At 48.1% G+C, this 18982-nt stretch overlaps 1 protein-coding gene across 1 annotated transcript; it reads left to right on the top strand.

Moving 5' to 3' along the window:
- The first annotated feature begins 5802 nt into the window (after nt 1-5802).
- On the top strand, nt 5803-18744 carry LOC148184085 (uncharacterized). The gene is made up of 8 exons (XM_088057115.1): nt 5803-5923; nt 10797-10843; nt 11973-12065; nt 14061-14226; nt 15899-16036; nt 17086-17215; nt 18032-18193; nt 18673-18744. The coding sequence occupies exons 2-7, from the start codon at nt 10811-10813 to the stop codon at nt 18171-18173; spliced, it is 702 nt and encodes a 233-aa protein (XP_087913241.1). The 5' UTR covers nt 5803-5923; nt 10797-10810; the 3' UTR covers nt 18174-18193; nt 18673-18744.
- The last annotated feature ends 238 nt before the right edge of the window (nt 18745-18982 follow it).

The following is an 18982-nucleotide window of genomic DNA, read 5'->3' as shown; positions in this document are numbered from 1 at the left end:
AGAAGGGAATATTATGGGTGATTTGTTTGTATTCTATAAATATCTGTGCAAGAGCTGGAGCTTGAGGATAAAGGACAAAGTCAGAGCAGAAATCAGGGGCCAGAACTGAAGCAGGACAGAGTAGGGGCTCAATTCAGCTGGCCACACAGAGAGAGCTGACAACAGTGACACTATAAAGGCTACTGTAAAGAAATATTTTGAACTCTGTTCACTCTTCTTGGCTATCTGGTGTCTCCAGCTTGGTCCGTGTCTGATGAGGGGAAGTGGTCCAGCAAAATGTTTGCTGCTAAATGGGAGCTTTGGCCTTCAGAAGCAGGAGTCTGAGACTGGTTTGGGTAAAATCTCACTGCTAATGAGCCAGTTAAAGATGTTCCAGCATAACCTTGTGTCAATCAGGTGGACAGGCAAGGGAGTGACACCACATGGAAAATCCTTGTTTTAAGGCAGTGATGCAAAGCACAAGAGAGGCATCAGCAGGAATCAAAAAACCAAACCTGGTAAACTCGAGATTTGTCACCTTAGAGAAATCAGCCCTTCTGTTCAGGGCTGTGGAGCAGGTTCCCTGAGGCTCACATCTCTATGGCTCCTATGGCTGATGCAGAGGAAGAACTTCCTTGATTTCTTTGAAGAATTTCAGGTGATTTTGCTACCAGTCAAGGCGTGCCTAAGCCTGACCTTGGGAGTGAACCACTCATGTCAGTGACTGTCATTTGTGACTGATTGGCACATACAAAAACTGGCAAAGGCAATACTAACCAGGACAGATATGGCAAGGGCCTGCAGGCTCTCATGAGGCTCTAGAGACTCTCTGTAAGCAAAAAGAAGTCCAAGTGCAAAAACTAAACAGTCAACAGAGCTGAAAAGCTCTGATTGGCACATAGGAAGACAAAAATTAGCAGGAGAGGAAGAGCAAGACCTGGGTTTCCCCTGAGGTCTTCTGCATTAATGTTGAAGAGATTTCCCTGAGTTCAGAGAACGACAGGCTGCAGAGATGGGGAAAATATTACCAGAGTTTTTAAAGATGAGCCATCAAGATATTTAGAGATTCTCAGAGTTTGGGAGATTATAATTCTTCAGAAGGAGGCTGACAAAAAGATCTTGGTAGCAAAGGTGCAAAGAAGACTGAGAGAATTGGAATTGTTTGGCCTGGAGAAAAGAAGGATCTGAGGTGACCTTATTGCAGCCTTTCAGCACTTGAAGAGAGCCTACAAGAAAGCTGGAGAAGGACTTTTTACATGGGCATGTCATGACAGGACAAGGGGGAATGGTTTTAAACTGACAGAAGACAGCTTTGGATTGGATATTAGGAAGAAATCTTTTGTGAGGGTGGTGAGGCTCTGGCACAGGTTGGCTGGAGAACCTGCCTCATCCCTGGAAGTGTTCAAGTCCAGGTTGGACAGGACTGACAACAATCAGGTCTAGTAGAAAATGTCCTTGCCCATGCTAGGGGTGTTGAAACTGGATGATCTTTAAGGTTTTTTCCAAAACAAACCATTCTATAATTCGATTAAAGGTCAGGAGACGGAAGAATTCTGAGGGGCTGAGAATGGATTGATGTGGCTGTGGCATGGGTCACTGGCCCAACCAGGCACCTGTATGTTATTAGGAAAGAAAAGATCCCTTAAACAAGGAAAAGGGCTCCTAGCATGTGAGTTCCTACAAGGGACCTTCAAAACGTTGTGTTTCCTGATCCCCAAGCAGATCCTCACCGTGCTCCTTGCCAGAGGAGCCACATGGTAGATTCATTTCCACAAAGCAAGAGGGACAGTACAGCAAAACCAGTGCAAAAGGCTGATCCCTGGCAAGTTCAGAGATATCAAGAAGCACTTCATCTCTTCAGTTGCACAATTTCAAAAAGTCATTTGACCTGGCATGTTGCAATAGGTGTGTGGAGTGTCCTAGGGCTATATGATATGTGTAAGAAGCTGCTGAAGAACATTATGAAGAGGTGAGGTCAGCTGTGCTGGTCAAGAACAAGCTGAACAACTGGTTCAACACAATGACTGGTAGCAGACAGGGTGACTTGATAATTCACAGTAACTTCTGGAGCTGCCTGTAGAAAGCAAAGGATGGAGTTACAGTCAGCAAAGACTTTGGGCAAAGGCAGATGATCACAACCCTGAAGATGATCACATCTGCAGCCAGGTTGTTGTGTCCCATGATGCATGATGCAGATCAAACACTGGCATGAGCCAGGCAAAGACCAGGAGGAAAGGGAGAAAGGATGAGAACTGCACGGACAGGCAGCAGCCGGGTGGACAAGATGGACAGCCCTGTTTGTCTGAGACATTTTACCACACAGAGACCTGAAGGAGGATGTAGCTGACACATGTGGGCAAAGATCAACTGAAACAGCCACAAAAATGCACAGAAAAATTATGGAAGAAGAAAATCATGCTACTCAGTTGGTCCCTGTCCTTGCTTTGTGTGCAAAGAAATGAATGGTCAGGAAGGCAAAACAAAAAAAGGCAGCTGGTGTTTGCAATGAAGTGTCACCGATTTTGGGGGTGTGCCAGGACTGGGACAGTCAGCAGGAGTATGTGCAAAAAGTCATCTCCATGAGGAAGAGCTGACTGCTGCATGGATGGATAATCTCTTTGAGCATAGCCTGTTCTTTATTCTGGTAAAGGGAAGAGGATTAAGATTCAGATGTTAACAGAAATGAGTTTATTGCTTTTCATTTGGATTTTTTGTTGTTAGTTGACAATTTTCTCGACAGAGGTGTGGACCCTTATGTCCTGCATTTGCACCTGCCTCTAATATTTCCCCAGAAACCCTTTGGGTCCACAGTCTGTGGATGGAAGGGGTGGAGGACATAAAAAAAGGGAATCTGTACTTGCTGAGCACAGAGGAGCGCTTGAGAATGACTTTTAACTGCCCTTTATGGTCATTAGTCTGTGGGACATAAAATAGAGGGCAAACGTCTCTGAAAATGGAGATGGCAAAGACAAGGGAACTGCGAGGGAAAAGAGACAGAGCAGATTTTTGCATGCAGCAGTTCCAGTTCATCCACGAGCAATGAAGCCACTTTGAGTTTCCAAATGTGGGACCTGTGTCACCAGGTCACTCTAAAGTGCCAGGCAGACAGCAAGCAACTCCAAGCGTGTGGAAGAGACAAAATCAAATTTCCACAATCTCCTCTTGACAAGGAGAGCGTAACCTGGCTCTTTACAAGTCAGGGGATTCCTGCAGACTCCTGAATTCACATTGCATAGTCCCAAAGTTTTGGATAGGATCCCTTAGAAAAAAAAAAACAACAAATGTTCAGGATGGAGAGAACCAGATGATTTAATCTGGGTTGTAGGAAGGGTGAGTGAGATAGAGGTGATTGAGCAGCATCAAAGGGTGACAATCAATTTGAATTTCCCCAGAAGTGATGTTGATGCCTGTGTTGCTTCTCCCCGTGCTTTTTCTTTAATTAAATACCGAATGTTCCATTAGTAGTTGGAATAACATGCTGTTCTAGGGGAAAAGAAAACCCAAGTAATCCCTTTATCTGCTAAAATAGATGATTTCTAGTAGATTAAACAATGGCCTTTCAGCTACCAGAGCATAGTTCAGGCCATAATTGAAGTCCTCTCCTTGGCCTCTCCTCGGTCCCACGCAGCCAGCAGCCCGTGGAGCCCCATCATCAGAGATAACCCCAGTGACTCTTGTCTGCAGTCAGTGTTTCTCCAGATGAGGAGATTAGTCAGAGATAAAGCATATTACCTGAAAATAATAAGTGATTACAGGCCTGGACTGTCTCTCCACATTCATTTCATGCTGGTTAACCCTTGCAAAACTGGCTGCTGGTTGGGTTTAGGTCTTTAAAGAGGAGGGAGGGTGAAGGGTGGTTTCCAGTGCCTATGTGGAAAAGGATAAATTTCACCCTTTGTTGTCTGTTTCATTGTCTGGGTGGGGATTTCTGGGAATGGCCTGGCTGCAGCCCACAGTCTGTGGAGGAGTTGGAGCTGTGCCTTGTGGGGTTTTTGTGTGATGCCATCACCCCCTCATCCCCGTGCCGGTCAGCTGTGAGCTGAGAGGACTTAAAAACTCCCTTGCAAGTCATCTTCCATTTCCCTGAGAGCAGCACAGGAGAGCACTGGATGCCCAGAACAAACTCAGTGGCTGTATTTCCCCTGCTGCATTGTGCAGCACTATGCCATGGGCCAGGCAGTGACCTGCAGCAGTCTGTGCTGTCCAGTTATTAGCAGGGACCAGGCATGTTTTGGGATTTACAGTACTCTCCCATCCCCAGGCATGGCTCAGAGGCTATAAACTTCTCCAGTGGGCAGTTTCCATGGGACCAGTCTGTTACTGGGAGTGCTGGCTGGGCTGTGTGGATGTGAGCTCAGAACACACAACAGTCTCTGGTATTTTTTCAAGCATGGATGTAGATGTTCTGACTTGACAACACAAAACCATTTATAGCTTCTCTATTCAACAGCAAGAGGTCCAGAGAAACACAAAAACCTTGCAAGGCTTTTATAGCAAACTCTCAACATGTCTAGAAGGAAAAAAAATACAATATAGCGGTTTTCTAAAAATTCAGGTTGGTTGCCTAGGGAGGATAAAAAAAAAAAGTAAAATAAAAAAGTTGAAAAAAATGCCTTGAAATCTGCTTATGGGGCTCTTTGTTGTTACCAATGCTGGGGGTGAGCTCCTGTGCTACAGAAAGTGACCTAGTGGGAAGATAATTTCCTTGGGCTCACTTCAAATATTACAGAAGTCCTGACCCTGTTGAAATCACTGGGAGTTTTTTTTGGCACCATGGCCATTTCATTCATAAAAGGCTCCTTCCCAGCTCCTGTGCCATTACAGCATCCCCTGTCTGTCATCAGGCTGGTCTCCCTGAGCAAGGGGAGAGCAGGTTCATCCTTCTTCCTCTAAATGCTTCATCAGCCGCTCCCTTGAAAACTGTAAATAAAGGCCGCTGGGGATAGCTTTTCTGCTTGACCCCTCACCTGAAATGAAAATAAAGGTGACTGAATTTCATCCTGACGTGGAGCTCCTTCCCAGGCTGGCTTTTTCCCGTGGCTGTTGACAGTTACCTGCCAAGCCCCATGGTTACCTTTGATTTTGCCGTAATGACATCTCCGTGCTTAGGATGGCTCTGGGACTGTAATCCCCTCTGCAGCCTTAACCAATTTATGGGGTAACCTGAGACCAGGCTCTCTCTTGCCCGTGATTTTTCCACTTGTTAACACTCACTGAAGGCATCAACAAACTAAATGCAGAGAGTTTATTTTGTTGCATGCCCAGGGTTGGCGAATATCTTCATTCACACCTGATATGAATCTTGGCCTTCAGAAAGATGCTGCATGTTCTTGCCACATGAAAATGGCACAGTGTTTTATTTCCCCAAAGTGTGCTGCTAAAACAAATGCTTTGTTAACAAAAGCCAGGCAGTGCTCCAAGGAGCTGTTAAGAGCAGAAGTGAGGATTCAGCAAAGTGGGATTTATCCACAGTTTTGCCACAGATTTTCTGTGTGATCTGTAGCTTGCTTTGTCTCAGTGCTTAGTCCTTAAAATCCTTCCATTCAAAGTCCTGATTTGTCTCATGTGTTTAGAGTGTAAGCTTTTCAGGGACAGGGATTTTTTCTTTGCATAGCACCTTTTATAAGAAGTCCCTGATCTTTAGGGAACCTACCTGTGCATGTGCAATAGTTTTAAAAGAGAAGGCTCAACTTCATCACAGTGAATGATCCTGGCATTAGGGGAGGACACAAGTCCTGCTCCCTGCTCCCTAACCTGTATTATTTGGTTTTTCTAAAGGAAATCTTAGGGCAGATGATTTACATGGCGACGGAAGTAGAAGGAGGATCCCTGGGGAAAGCAAACACTTGAGACTTCAAGGTGGGATGCCTTCGGTGGCACATTTCTCCACTGGCCATCTGATCCAGGAGGTGCCCGCTTCCTAAGCACAGATCAAAGACAAAAGGTGACTTCTGAAATGACATGCAGCCACCTCTTGCATTGCTTAAATTCTCTCCTCCTGCTTCTGTTTGATCTCACTTTACTTTTCCTCTCACTGGAAGCAGGTGTTTTCTTTATTCTCCCCGACAAGTTTAGATCAGCTGAACAGTTCTAATGGCTGCAGTGAGAGAATCCCCCAGTCAGTGACTTGGAGCAGTCAATGGAAAAGCTCCTCTTCACTGCAGTCAGGTGTGGATGGGGTCTGGGTGAGCAGATTTGGAGTGGTAATTGTCCTGCCAGACTTGCCTTTAAGAAGCAGATGCAGTTGTAATGCAAGGTGACACTCAAAGAAAGCCCCAGGAGCTCCTCCAGGCCTGTGGCCCTGCACCTGGAGGGCTTTCATGATGTGCTAAAGATGCACATTTCCTCTTTTTGTCTTATTAGCAAAGGCTCCTGCTTGTTACTCTGGGCTTTTAGCTCCATGAGGTGGCTCTGCTGACTGTGGTGAAAAAGTCCAGCACAGACCATGAGATCTGATGAATGTGAGCACAAGTGACAGGCGTAAGTCAGGCCAATGTCATATTGTAACCAGAGTTATATTAGATCAAGAGACTCCCCAGACTTGGGTCACTTGTGTGTGCTGCTCTGAATTTTGTCTGTTTTTCCTGTATCTCTGTAACGCTGCTCTGCTTTACTCATGTGAGCCTGTCTCTTATTTTAACCTGCTTCTTCCAAAGAGAAAGAGAAGCAGAATTTACCTAACAGGCAAGCTCTTAACAAAGCCTTGGATACCTGATACACATAATGGTCCCAGAGGCATGTTTACTTTGGACTGAGTGAGTGAGTGAAAACCATTTTGGAAGGACTTTTTCACCTCCAGCAACTTAACCTAACGAGGAGAAAAGTGATGTGGTTAAAGGGCTGTTTAAACAACCGCATTAGGGAGCAGATTTAGGCTCTCTGACAATGCCTATATGTATTTGCCTTACACAGGTGCATAAATATGCCATGATTTATATCACAGGACACATCGCATAGGCAGTGATGAGATCTCAGCCATCCCTCTGCAGATGGATGATTTTTGGGGGATTATCAGGGACAAACAATTGATTGTTTTAGCAGGTTACAGCAGAATTGCCCAAAGATTTGGAACACCACGACTGAGTTCACCAGCTGCCTCTGTCTTCTGCACAGAGGAGTGTCTGTGCAACAAGGAGCTTGGCTTTGAGGGCTCAGTCCTGTAAATGTTTTAGGTGGCTGGAAGAGCAACAGGGGCCTCAGATTTTGGCTGAAGGATGCTGCTTGTTTCTGCTCACAAGAAATCATAAATGCACCACCAATTTATGAGGAAAGCAGGAGAGAAGGATGAAATAAATAACTCAATGGGAAATGTGCCCATGTTGGACTGCTGCACTGCCAGGAAAGTTCATGTTTTTACACCCAAATGGGTGGCTGACCTCCTGCTGACAGAATGGGCTGTCAACACTTGTCCCTTGAAGAAGAGCCCCGTCTTTGCACTTTGTCTCCTGGTGGTGATAACCTGAATGGAGATTCCCAGATTACACCCTGCCTCTTCCACGAGCTGGGGGTCCTGCTTACCCATCACTTCCCTCCTTCAACATCCTCATGGGGGCAATGAATCTTATTCCTGGCCCAAGGAGCACTTGTCTGGGGCTAGGCTGACTGGGAGGTATGTCCTCCTGGGCCATGTTTTTGTTCATGGAATTGTTAATAGCTGAGATCTGGCTTCCCCCAAATCCTGCCAGTGCCCAGAGCGGTGCCTTGCACAAGGGCAGTACAGACCTGGAGTGAATTCTTGTGTTTCACAGGTGGAAAAAGACAGCAAAAATTGTAAGTTAGGGCCAAACTGAGGTGAAATCTATCTCTACATCATGTCCTACATGCAACTGCAGTCTTACTGAGACTGTGAGATTGACTTTCCAGAGGCACAGAGGTACCTCTGACCTCAGGGGGAATGACCAGCAGGATGCCAGGAAAGATCTGCACAGGTCAGGTAACAAATCTCATTGTTTTACATTATAGGTGAGGTCCTAGACTCTAACTTAAAGTCTTCCTATTTGATTTTAATGGATCTGAGCTCAGCTATCACACATTTGGGCCTACTGGCAAATTCTCCCAAGGTGCTGCACAAACACATAAATATCTGCCTTTGAGTTTCTGGTCCTGGCTGACGTGTACTTTGCTTCTGTGCATGCATGTAGCACAATGTGGAGAGGCCAAAAGCACCAGCACCCTCTGAATACCTTCATGGATGTTTGGAGTTGTCATTGCCTTGAGAAACAGGGGCACTGCCATTTAGGTGAATGGTTTGAGCTCCTGACTCTGGGAATCTGAGCCATCATCTCCCTTGAGTATTGTGAAAATAAACCAATTACTAATAGTAATTTCCTCCTGCAGCTGTTTGTTTGGTCTTCAGCACTATCTTCTCTCTCAGGGATGTGCAGACAGCTACACAGAGAGCAGCCATGCAGGGCACAGCTTTCTCCATATCTGCATTAGCAAAGAGGAGGCAAGTTCTCTTGGAGGCAGAGGAAAGTGAGAGCTGTGAGTTTGGTTCTTATCCACTTCTAATTGGGATGATGCTGGCAACTATCAGCCCCATCTTTTGATATTTGGGAGGAAGAAATGAGAAACTGAACAGCAGTAGTGGGCTGCTCCTGCATAAACTATTCTGGCAAAATGCCTTTTAATTTCATGTGAGCTGTGCCTGCGAGAAGACGTAAGGATCAAGCTATCATCAAGAAAGAGTAGGATTTGGAGCCAGGTTTTGGAATTTTCTCCTATCTCAGTAATGAATCAGACACCTTAGGTTAAATTCAGATCCTACTGAATAAGCATTTTCTTTTTTTTGTGTTTACCAGGGCCAAAATTTCACCCCTAACTTCAAATATTCCCAAACACTGCTGTGCCTGCAGCTTGGAGCTGATTACCAATGTTACATCCTAAAACTGTATCTCATTTATATTATCCTTGTAGGACCTGATTTTGCTCCCTGTTATGGGGGTTCCAATGCTGAGTTCTGAGATGATGGGAGTGTCTTGTTTTTACTCTGCTGTGTTATAGAATAGTGGTATTTTAAAAGTCATTCTTCTTAATTTTTATTATTCCTAGTAATTCTAGATTGCAGGCTTGGTTTCATTTACACCAGAAATAGGATCCATTTTCTCTGCTCTGGAAGGAAGACACTCTCAAGGGCTTACCGATATTTGTGTGTTTGACTTTAAGGCAGAAGTTTGTTCCTAATTAATTGAATAAGTGCTTTAATCCCTGGCCTGAGGGCTTCCCATAGAGCATTAGCTGTATTAAGAAGGAAATGGAGTGTAATCCCTTTAATATAAGCACAGGAGAACATGAGAGTTTCACATTTCTGGAAATAGTTTCCTTCCTTGTTGCGTTATTTATTCTAATATTAATTTGCATAAAATGCAGTGATGACAAAGGGCTTCTCCTCTTTTCTGACACCAGTGCAGAGCTGTCAGCAGCACACAGACCGTGCAAGAGCATCCCTGGGCTGCAGTTGCACACTGGTAACAGTGTGCAGAGAGAAATAACTCATGGAATTCAGCTTGTTCCGACGGTGCCTGTGAACACAGGTCCGTGAGTGGCTCTCCTCCTGGAGCTGAGATCTCATCTTCCTGGCTCATCACCAGCACTCACTACTATTTGCATCGCTGTAGTGGCAGAAAATCTCATTTCTGAACCAATGGCTGCACTAGGCTCATGCGCAGCTACAGAAATTAGACCCTTGAATGAGATTCAGCTCACAAAACCTGTGTCTCTGGATTTATTTCAGCCCCAACTGTGTACCTGCATTAGTCACATGAATTGTCCTAAATGAGCCAGGAAGTCAGGAAGGATCAGCTCAGAGGGAGGTGTCCTCCCTCTGCACACCCAAAATTAGGCAACATTAGTCTTTTGGTGAAAAGCATCCAAACCCGGTCAAGGCTTGGTGTTTTTTAAAGACTAAATACTGCTCTGTGTATCCGGTGTGGTGTTCCTCTCTTACTCATGGGACAGAGGACTCCATTTGAGCATTCCCTGGTGCCTCATCAGAGGAAGAGAATGGCAGTATCTGAAGGGGACAGTTCAGGTGTCCTCAGCCACCCTCTAAGTGGAGATCCCTGCCTGCCCTAATTCTGCAGAGCTCCTCATCCTTCCATGCAGGGAGGGAAGGATGCTGTTTCCTTCTGCTCAGCACACCCACGGAGTATGTCCTTTTCTCCTCAGCTTCCCCATCTTTTGCTCACCTCTTTAGCAGGATTTATGGGAGGATGGGCTTCAAGTGCTCACAAAGGGCAGGCTTTGTCCCTCTCCTGGCCATGTGTCCCCAGCATGGCTGGCTGTAGCTGAAAAAGTGGGTAACAGCTCCCCAGCATGATTGTTGGGGTGCTTTTGCCTCCAAGGAACAACACCAACCCCCTCAGGCTCCCCTTCCTCCACCAAGGCCTCCAGGGTTCTGTGGTTCAGTGGTGTCACAATGGAGTTTTCCCTTGACCCTGGAAACACAATGACCACACAGGCATTGTTGGATGCCATCACTGATGCTCCCTATTCCAGCAGGGAGTCACATCTGTTCACCCTCTGGGTGACTCTGGGGTTGCTGGTGCTGGGATGCCTCCAACTCATCCCTTCTGGGTTCCAACAGACTGCATCCCCTGAGGTGTCCATCTGTGTACATCCTGGTTGGGTATATTTTACTTTGTTGAAGTTGGCTGAAATCAGTCATAGTCTGCCAATTTGAGTATTTCAGCCCCATCTGAATCCCCCTCCTCCTGCCAGTAGCCAGCTTCAGGTCTCCAGTTCTCCTATCCCCTGAGGTGGGATGGAGGAGAAGATCTGGTCTGCTGGTTTTTAACTGAGTGATTTTTTTCATCCAGGTTCTTGAGTCACCATGGATATAATGAGGGATGCAAAGCCATGGAAGGTGAAGTACACACAGGACTCTCATCCTCACTGGTGTTTCAGTAATGGGTTTGGCTGGGTCTGCTGGTCTGGGAAGATAATAGGAACTGGTGAAAATGGAATTCTGCATCCTGGTCAAAGGCAAACACTGGTCTGGGAAGCCCAGAGGGGGAAAAGAGTGAAATGTTAGAAAAAAAGGATTGAGAATATAAAAGATCTCCTTGCCCAAAGTGGGTGACTGTTGGCAAGGCACACAAAGCCCTCCCTCAGGTGCCATGTGCTGCTGCAGTGTCCCTAATCACAGGGACATGGCAGTGCCTGGGCTGGCCAAGCCACCCCTGTGTGGTGGATGTGTTTGTGTAACAGTGGAGATCACAGTAACACCCAAAATGAGAGCTCACCTCTCCCAGGCCTTGCCATGCATTGATGAGTTATCACTTTTAATGTTTCAGCACAGAATCAGCTCTGGAGGCAGCCTGAAGGCTCATCCCACCAGCCTTCCTGGCTCCAGTGGTGCCCATGGTACCTGCTGAGGGACAAAACACACGGATAGTGCTCTCTCCCTAAAATCCTCCCCATCTCCAGAAATTTGCACTGCAAGGATTTCTGATGTTGGAGCAGGTGTCTCTGGCTTTATACCCCCTGGCAGAGTTTTCCTCCGTAGTTTCTCCAATGGCTTTGCAGAATGAGTATTGACATTAGCCAGCTCTTTAAATATGTGATAAGCACATAGCAAATGCTACTGAAACACAAGATGGAGGCATGTGCTGATTTAACCTGAGTGACACTGGACCTCAGCAGATGATCAAAGTATTTCGGCAGCTCTGTATTAGTGCTCTGCCTGGGGCCATTTGGGCACTCAGAGGAGGTTTGAGGAAGGCAGGAGGAAGGTGTTTTTTGCAAGGGAAATCCTGGGACAAGAAGAGCCCCAGAAACCATTGCCGAAAGATGTAGTGTAGGACCTTCCCAGCCACCCTGCTTGGGGCTTAACTGAGCAAGGAATTGCCCTGTTGGAGTGGCCCCAGGTAACCCAGAAGAGCAGCTCATCCTCTCCTGAGCTATGACGGAGCGTTTTGGGTTCGTATCACCACGTTTAAGGGCTTCCCCCGAGGCTTAGTTGCTTCCTTGTGTTTGCCTTCTGTCCCTTCCAGCTGCCCCCCGCGCTGGACAAGTACAAGAGCACGTATCGGAAGGACTTCGGCTGGCACGGCGATTATCACTCACCCACGCAGGCACACGTACCGGTACCGTGCTCTTTTCCTGCCTTGGATGCCCAGCCCAAGGCGCCAGGCCCGCTCTCGGCCCGGGTGGGTTCGGGGATGGTGCCCCAGGGCTGAGGGAGCGGGCGCGGCCTGCGCTGCCCTGAGCCCCCGGCTGCTCCCGCCAGGCCCAAACACCCTCGGCCTGTTCCCCGTCCCTCCTGCGGGAAACCCCCCCTTGCACCCTGCTAAAGCTGCTGCTGGGGAGCGATGCTAATTACGCTCATTAAGTCAGGGCACTACCGAGTGCTTGCTGAGCCGGTGCCTGAGCCTCGGGCTCCGCTCGTTCCCCGTGCGGCTGGGATTAGACCCATCCCGGGACAGCCTTGCTTTTGGGATGGAGATGGCTCCTTGCCCTGACACGGGCTTGAGAAGACTTCTGTGGGGAAGCTGGGGTTGTTTTTTTTCTAATCTCCTTGCGGTGCAAGCGACCCCCTGAGCTATTTAATCTGATTTGCCTCGCTCCGCCTGCCCTGGTTTAATTGCTTGTGGCAGCGCGGTGGGGACAGCTGCGGTTTGCACTGGGCCACTGCGGAGAGGTGGTGGGGGGCATGTTCGGCTGCCGGAGTGCTTTGGGCTCGTACGCTCACGAGAGAGGGAAAAAAAAGTTGAGGATGGGGAGGAAAAGGGGGAGGCAACAACAGAGAAATCATTGTGTGAGGGTGCCCGGCGGGGCAGAGGGGCTGTCGGCAGACACCGCTGCCATCCCCGCCCGGGCAGCAGCCTGGGGAGCCCTCTCCTCTCCCTCTTCCTCTCTTCTCACTCTTCCTCTTCTTCTCCTCTCCCGCTGCCAGCAGCCTTCATTAGCGCTGCTGCTCGGGGCTCCCGCTGTTCTCCGGGCTGGCCAGGGCTTCCCGGGCAGCCCCAGCCTGAGGTGGCTGCTCCGCTTCCAGGAGCCCGGCTGCCAGGGCAGGGTTTAACCCCTGCCTGCTGGAGTGCAGTTTCCAAGCCGTGCAGCTCAGTTACTTTTTCTTTTCTCCTTTTCCTTTGTTTATTTCACTTAAATGTTACTTTTGAGGGGCTGCACGCTTTCTGTGGAGGTGCTTGTGTAGCTTGGGAGATGGGAAGGGAAGAAGCTGTGTCTGATTCTCTTGGGTTGCAGCTCCCTTTGGCTCCTTATTAATTTCCAAAGGCCTGCCAAAGAAAGCTGTCCCACTGGGTAGTGTGATGATGAGATACTCAGGAGGCTCATGTTTCCCTCTTGGCCCTGATAGGATTTGTTCTTGTGTAAGTGGGTAAACCAACTGTGATATTTTTATCTGTGAAATTTTGGGCACTAACCTACTCCCAAGGGGAAGGGGAACTCCTTGGGTTAAGGAAGAAAGCACTGGCTGGTGCAGGGTCTCCTGGAGGCTCTTGTCCCTCAGGAGAAGCTCTGGCCATCCTCAGTGGGGAATCCCCCAGACACAGGTAATTCCTGTAGCTCTGCAGCCTCTACCTTCCCTACTGCCAGCCTGGAAAAGGAAAAACATTAGGGGATTGCCCAGGGAACTCGGGAGTTTGAGGGACAAACAGAAACCCTCAGAGTTCCAAAACAACAAGAGACAAACCCTGTGAGGATGGTCCTTGCTGGCTCAGCAGCCTGGAAGAGCTCACAGCAAGAGAATCCCTTTCTGAGCCCCTTAAAAGCATCTGGAGCTGTGGTATGCAGCTGTAGAGGCTGGAGGCAGCAGCCACACCAGAATCCCCTTTAGCTTTTCCCTGACATGAACCCTGGAGTTTTTCCCTCTCCCACTGCTTTTGCCAGGGCTCCCTCCCTCCCTGCCACTGCCCACCCAGGGCCCAGCACAGTCCCAAGCTGTTAAATGGGCAGACAAAGGAAGCTGTGCCAGTTCCTGTATGTCAGTGAGAGCCACAGAGCTGCTCTGTGGCCACTGTATCACCAGGGACTCTGGGCTTTCTGTGGGCAAATTGACGATGCTTTAGCAGCTGCCCTCCCTAGCTGCTGCCTCTCCATTCACACGGGGCTTTTTTCTGCAGAAACCTTCATTCCCTCCTGTTCCAGAGGTATCCAAGTGCTACCTGCCAGAGTGCTACTCCTCTGACCTGACACCAGGACGGGTGGGGAAACTGGAGATTCTTGCTGAGCCTATGCACGACCTGTCTTGTTGCCCGTCCATTCCTCCTCTGTCAGCTAGAACTGAAGGTAAGCCCTGATGGTGGCACTGCTGGTGAGCAGCCTGAGGGACTGTCTGCCTGGGCCTTTGCCAGCCCCCCAGCCCCTGGTCCATGCTGGCTGGACACACATGGATGGCAGCATCCTGATGATGCCTCAGTGCTGGACTGAGCCTGGTGAGGATTCACACATGGGCACAGCACCTTGTCACCACGAATATGCAGCTCCCAGGCCAGCTCAAAACATGGGCAGAGGGAGCTGGGGTTTTAGAAACATCTTGGTGTGTGAAGAGCCACTTCTAGTGAGGGTCTTTAAGGGTTTTATCTTCACAGCTCTGTTGGGATAGAGGGAGAGTCAACCCCATGTTGTAGAATTGCAGGGAGGGAAAAGGACTCTGGTTGGGTATGAGGGGTTTGAGTGGTTCAAATGCCTTCTGCTAAGGGTGCCTGTCTGACAGCAAATGCAGCAAAGGTGCTGCTAGCCAGCCTGCAGCCACACCATCTAATAGCTTGCTTGCTTGGATTAAAATTCTCATGGAAGTCAGGAAAACAAAAGGATTGGTCACCAAATATCACTCAGCCACGCACAACCATCCTAAAGCAGTGGGGATTTTTCTCTGAGCTCCTACTTGAGAGTGAAGAGGGTGTAATTGCTGAGTAGTACCCTAGAACAAACAGGAGACATGGCCAGGAATGTCCTCACTTTTTCCTGAGCTGCTCTCTCCCAGTGTGGGATGCCTGTGTCTAGATCCTTTCATTATCAGAGGGGAGCAAAGACACTGCCATCTCCTGTAGCTTAATGCCACCCTGACAGAGAGGTGAAGTAAACTCTGGCAGGGTTTCTCTCTCCACTCAATAGGAGAGTCTGGACAAGCATCTCAGACAGATATGTCTCCATATGGACTCCACTTACACCTGAGGCCTTCAAAGATCTCCTTACCAAACCCATCTGAAGCTGTCATATGCTAATGACAAAAGTCCTGTGGGCTTTTCTGTAGCAATGTATCTGAACAGCTTGGGCCGTGATGTGCTCCAGCCAAACTATATTTAGAGTTTATTATCAGACCCTCTGGAATTTCTCAAGGTTGCTGAGACATAAGCTATTCTAAAAATAAGAAAAAGAGGCTGAAAAACAAGAAAACAGGACCACAAGAGCCAGATAACAGAGGGCAGTGGAACACCTGGACTGTAACCAATCCTGTGCCCTGAGGGGTGCGTGCAGAGCGCGTGGACAGGATAGGGGCACCAATGAAAAGATGTGTGATCACGTGAACAGCAGTTTTAGAATGTATAAATAAGTGTATAATGTAAACAATAAAGGGCATCTGCAAAATCATATTGGTTTGTTGGTCAGAGGTCCTGAGCTCCCGCGCTTTTCCCTTCCTGCTCTGCTCCTGCGTGTCCCAGCAGTGCAGTTTTTCTCCCTCTCACAGGCCTGCTGCAGAGGGTCTCCTTTTGGCACTCCAGGGTAATGTTGAGACAGTGGGCTCCTTCCTCTTGCTTTGCACCAACATAAATCATTCCTCAACTTGTTGTCATGAACCCCCAAAATTGATGCACCTCATCAAAGCTCTGCTAAAGTTGACTGGGTCTCCCCTAATTTTTGCCGGATGGGACTTCAATTTACCCTATCCAAAGGGTAGGATTTGGGTGAGTAATTGATGGTGATTCCTGACTAATTCACTTCTCCTCCCACATCTCAGAGGCGTTGGTGCCGAAGGAACTGCCATCCACGGGCTTGGTCACCTACCAGCAATTTGCCCAGGATTTGTACCTGGAAGGGCTGCACAATGCTGATAAATACAAAACCAAGAACCGGAGCTCATCTGTTTTAATCAGAGGTCAGTGGATGGAGGCTGTGGCAGCTGCCCCATGAGAATGACTGGTGGCCTTCAGCCTGTCTTTATGCTTTTTAATGTGATTCCAGAAGAGACTGAGGAGGGTAAAGTGAAAGTGAGTGACACAGAAAGGGTTCATAGATCCCCTGTAACCATCTGTCCATTGGTGGGGAGAAGCAGGGCAGAGAAGAACAGTTATCTTCTAGAAGAGGTTGGAGTGTTGTAAATGGTGTTTCTTTCACCCCACCTTCCAGACAGCCCATCCCATGGACCACAGCCCTGCTCAGTGTGGTCTCCCTGGAAATAATGTCATAAGGCAGGAATGCTGGGTTGCATTAACAGCCTGACATGGCCATGCACGTGTGAGACACCTGTAACCTCAGCCTCAGTGTACCAATGACTCATTATAGGAATGTGTAATTTTTAAAATACCCAGAAAATCTGTCTACAGTGGGTGGCTCTTCTTAGTGTGTCTTCCTTGCATGTTTATCCCCAGTTAGATCTGATCAGAAGGACACACACCAAGCTGTACACACACAGATAAGACATCTCTGGAGAGTCAGATGGGAGATGGTACCTCTTCAAACCAGCTCCCAGAGGGATTTTTGGGGAAGGTATCACAGCAGTTGTGATGATCCTCAATTAGGGGTTAAGTGAGCCATGAATCTCTTCCTTGGTTTAGTTCCTGGTGAATGGCAGGATGGAAAAGAAAACAGACAATATGGGAAAATTTATACCAGGTGACAAGTCAGTATCCAGACAGGAAGATAAAAAGATACCATTTCCAGGTCTGCTTTGTGTGGCTTCCCTCACACAGGCTATAGAAAATAAGGGCTGAATAATCTCATCTAAATGACCTTATCTACACCAGGGAAGCAGTTCCTACATTTTCCCTTGGCTAATCCCTTCATCATGGTAACTCCAACAGGAGTGCTGGAAGCATGAAGAGCCGATGGAGCTCAGGGGCAGGGGGAACACTCAGACTGTGCAATATAGGAGACAGAGATGCAAAAAAAAAAAATCTTTCAATTATTTGGACTCTCTTTCACTAGACTACTCTGACCTCGATTGGAAAAGTACCTACAAGCAAGATTTTGAGCACTGGAAAGGAGTCCGTGGTGCGCTCTACACAGAGGAGATAAGGCCTTCTCCCGTTTTCCCTGAAGATAACCGCTTCAATGAGTAAGGGGGAAACAGGGTGGGGAGCAAAGGGTGGCTGCTGGGAGTGGGGGACAGGGTAGGAGTAGGTCAGGGAGATTTTGGAGCTGCTTGGAGTTGGAAGGCATTTCCCAAGTGTATTTCTCCTTGTCCACATTATGCAATGGGCCCAAAGAAATTCCCTTGGGGACAAATCCACTTCCAAAGCCTGATCAGCCTTTTCTTGAAAAGTTTTGCAGCAGGGTTGAGAGGAGTGGGGAGACAACTTCTGGGACAGCCTCATCACAGTGGAAAGAAGATCTCCATGGGGCTGGGGCAGGAGGAATGTCTCATCATTTCCATGCCCAGGCTTCCCCTGGGAAAGGGCTCTCTCAAATCAAACAGGGCAGGAGCTGTTTGCAACGTGACTCATCTGCACACTGTGAACCAAACAGGCATAAACTGCTCCTGAGCTCTCATTTCTCACTGGAAAGGCAATTCTTCCCCGCTGCCTCATGCCCCCCACCTTCCCCTAACACAGATTTATTTCAGCTCTGCATTGCAGATTTTAATCTGTGATCCTGGAGTTATATTTGGGGTGGAGACTGTGCCTGTCTAACGGTTGGTCCAGGCGGGAGATTGATCCCGATGGCAGCTGTGTGTGTTGCAGCATCTGCCCTGTTCCTGATGGAGACAGGCTGTTCCCCCTCTCCCCCATCCCACCTGAATGTGCTTTTGTTTGCTCTACGCACATTCCTGGCTAGGTGGTCAAGTGCAGAAGGGGAGGCAGGTCCCTTGTTCTGGTGCATGAAGCACAGGGTGGAGGTCCCCTCCTTATCCCCTTCTCCGTGTTCTCTGCAGGAGCCGCTGGGTTTCTGAGTACGCAGACAGCTACAGCATCTTCCTGAAGAGGCTGGACTGGTCATCTCCCATCTCTGCACAATGGCTGCCCTTTGGGAAGGATGCACGATGGACACCGCGATGGAGAGAGTCCACTCACTGAGTGGTGCTAGAGTGGCTGTGGTAATCACTGGGATGATCCATTTTGGCCCTGAGAGCTGGGGTTTCAGGGACTGAGGCAGTGGGAAAAATGTATAAACAGTTGTGGGACCTGGTCCAAACTACTGTGAGACCTGAGAGTTTGGCTGCTGGAGTGTTCTGAGTAGCAGCATTTGTCCCAGCTTTGTGTAGGAGGGTTAGGCAAGACAACCTTCAAAGGCCCCTTCCAACCAAAACCATTCTATGGTTCTGTGATTTTCTGGGCTCCTAGAAAGTGATTTTCCAGCCAGATCTAATTGGGAGAATATTTTTTACAGTGATGGTGGTCAGACACTGTCTGGAGACTGGCAAGGTGGGGCAGTGGCATGGATGCTCATTGAGTGACAATGCTGGGTCTGAGGAGCCTCACCTAGGCTGGCCCCGTTGGACCAGGGCACCTACATTGTTCCACATTTTTTTGATTCCTTTTAGGATGTGTTACTTGTGTTGTTCTGTGATTACAGCTCTTTGGCCCTCCAAGCTGTGTGATATTGTTCATCAGAGACCCTGAAAGCCTTGGAAACCTCATCTCTACCAAACCTACCACCATGTCTATCAGATGTGAAAAGTTTGCCAAAGACCTCCTTAAGTACAAATTATGATTAAAATCTCCCAAGAACCTCAGCTTTTATCATTGTCAGAAAAAGGTTTCTTTGCAGGGGGACAATGAAGGCTACAGATCTAAAACCACTCAGGCAGTTTCAATTTATGTACTTTAAAGAAAACTTGGGGATAAAACTTTGCCTCTCAGTGAGAAGTAGTGCGTGTTAAACA

The sequence above is a fragment of the Pseudopodoces humilis genome, chromosome 6 (assembly GCF_049639895.1).
Source record: "Pseudopodoces humilis isolate 2021_Gansu_Grassland_sample_001 chromosome 6, ASM4963989v1, whole genome shotgun sequence".
Classification (NCBI taxonomy): Eukaryota; Metazoa; Chordata; class Aves; order Passeriformes; family Paridae; genus Pseudopodoces; species Pseudopodoces humilis.
This window is presented reverse-complemented; position numbering and strand designations above follow the sequence as displayed.